The sequence below is a fragment of the Eublepharis macularius genome, chromosome 1 (genome assembly GCF_028583425.1).
Source record: "Eublepharis macularius isolate TG4126 chromosome 1, MPM_Emac_v1.0, whole genome shotgun sequence".
In the NCBI taxonomy this organism is placed as follows: Eukaryota; Metazoa; Chordata; class Lepidosauria; order Squamata; family Eublepharidae; genus Eublepharis; species Eublepharis macularius.
This window is the reverse complement of record NC_072790.1, coordinates 247,047,235-247,049,104: the sequence shown is the minus strand read 5'-3', so window position 1 is coordinate 247,049,104 and position 1,870 is coordinate 247,047,235. Positions and strand designations below refer to the sequence as shown.

At 44.9% G+C, this 1,870-nt stretch overlaps 1 protein-coding gene across 1 annotated transcript; it reads left to right on the top strand.

Moving 5' to 3' along the window:
* The first annotated feature begins 390 nt into the window (after nt 1-390).
* Nucleotides 391-933, top strand: LOC129325651 (claw keratin-like). The gene has a single exon (XM_054973463.1). The coding sequence runs from the start codon at nt 391-393 to the stop codon at nt 931-933; it is 543 nt and encodes a 180-aa protein (XP_054829438.1).
* Nucleotides 934-1,870: the final 937 nt, after the last annotated feature.

The following is a 1,870-nucleotide window of genomic DNA, read 5'->3' as shown; positions in this document are numbered from 1 at the left end:
TTAGGTCTTGCAGACCAATGGCCAAGGAATCCATTACTGAGTCATTCCATCTCATGCTGGGTGGGTTTTTTTTTTGCTGCTTTAACCTTTTTTCTAGCATTTTTGTCTTTTCTGGACATCTGCCCAATTGCACCTCCTTGTGTACCATTGATGGTTCAAACTGGAAGGAAGATGGAATCCGTAACATAGCTGTTTCTGTCTCTAAATAATATTTGCAATGAATGAATAAGAGAATAGTAAAAATGCAAGAACTGTGGGATTTAACTTTAGGAATTAAACTGAAGATATTTCATGCAAAGCAAAGGTGGGGAGGGTCATAAATACAAGTGAGAACTGGGCAAAACAACAGCTGCCTCTCTATATTTTGTTTCAGATTCACCTCTATCAAAAATGCCTATCTGCCAAGGTCCAGAGTTTACCGTCCCATCTGTTGCCTCCACCCCAACTGTTGGGTTTGGATCTGCAGGGCTCGGCTGGGGAGGTCTTGGCTATGGATATGGAGGTCCCGGCTGTGGGTATGGAGGTCTCGGCTTAGGATATAAAGGTCTTGGTTTTGCACATGGTCTAGGCTATGGTCTGGGCTGGGGCCATGGTCCTGCTGTGGCTGAAACTTCTGGCAGTCTTGGAACCCTGGCTGGAGTCGCCCCTTCCTGCATCAACCAGATCCCACCAGCAGAAGTCGTCATCCAGCCACCTCCTGCCGTCTTGACCATCCCAGGACCCATCCTCTCTGCTACTGGTGAACCAGTTTCTGTGGGAGGCAACACTCCATGTGCCATTAGTGGTTCTGGGGTGGTAGGAGCAGGCTTCTATGGGGGGCTAGGAGGCCTTTATGGAGGCTGGGGTTCCAGACTGGGCCTGAAGAGGGGTGGATTCGTTGGAAAATGGCCTTTGCTGGGACGCCGTGCCAGCGTCTGTTCAATCCCTTGTTAAACCCGAGTGGCCGTAATAGTTATCCGGAACTGGAAGATGGGATTCATTGACGAGTCTGAAAAGTTAAACTTGCACAACCATCATTGAACTCATGAGCTTTGCATTGACATTGGACATCCATCGCTTTCCTCCCTTTCATTTTGTTTTCTGAATGCTGCTAGACCAAGGAAGAATTCTCCTAGGTTTATGTTCTTAGCCTTGTTCATTTGCCTTTCCTTGTACAACTGTTTTGCTCAACTCCTATTCTATTTTCATTAAAGCACAATCTGCATTCTCACATTTGTGTCTTGGTTTTGCTCCTCAAAGTGCCAATAGTATATAGCGTACCCCAAGTCAGTCCTTTCTTTTAGTGCTTGATTAAGTAATTTGACCTTGCAGAGACCTGTAGCTATTGACAAGTGGAAGAAGTGTAGGCAAAGAGGGTGAGGGATGGCTCCAGTGTCCTTTTTATCATCACGGGGGATAAACACTCTATGGCTTGTTCACTTTGATGCCAAGCATGAGCAGCTGTGAGAAAACATACAGTACCTCAGAAATTTCTGCATGTTGGGCCTAGAGAGAACTTAAATGACTGCCCTAGAACTAGGAGAGCTTATTCTTCTCCCTCATTATGTGTTATTTATTCTTGGTCAATATGTAGTGGACTAAGACTGAAAGATTCAATGGTAGGGTATCATTTTTTATATCCTTTCTCATTTTAAAAAAACCCTCTCCAGCAGCCAGAAAACTAGAACATCAAGAATAAGGTTGTTATCCCATGAATACACCTTACACTGAGTCAGGCATGGGCATATCAATGTGAGTTCTTGCAGGTCTCTGGGGTCCAAGTCAGAGCTCTGTCCTATCACCTACTAACTGATCTTTTTAACTGGAGATGGAGAAATGAAACCTGTGAAGTTCTGCGTGCAAAGCAGATACTTTACCACCAAGCCATACT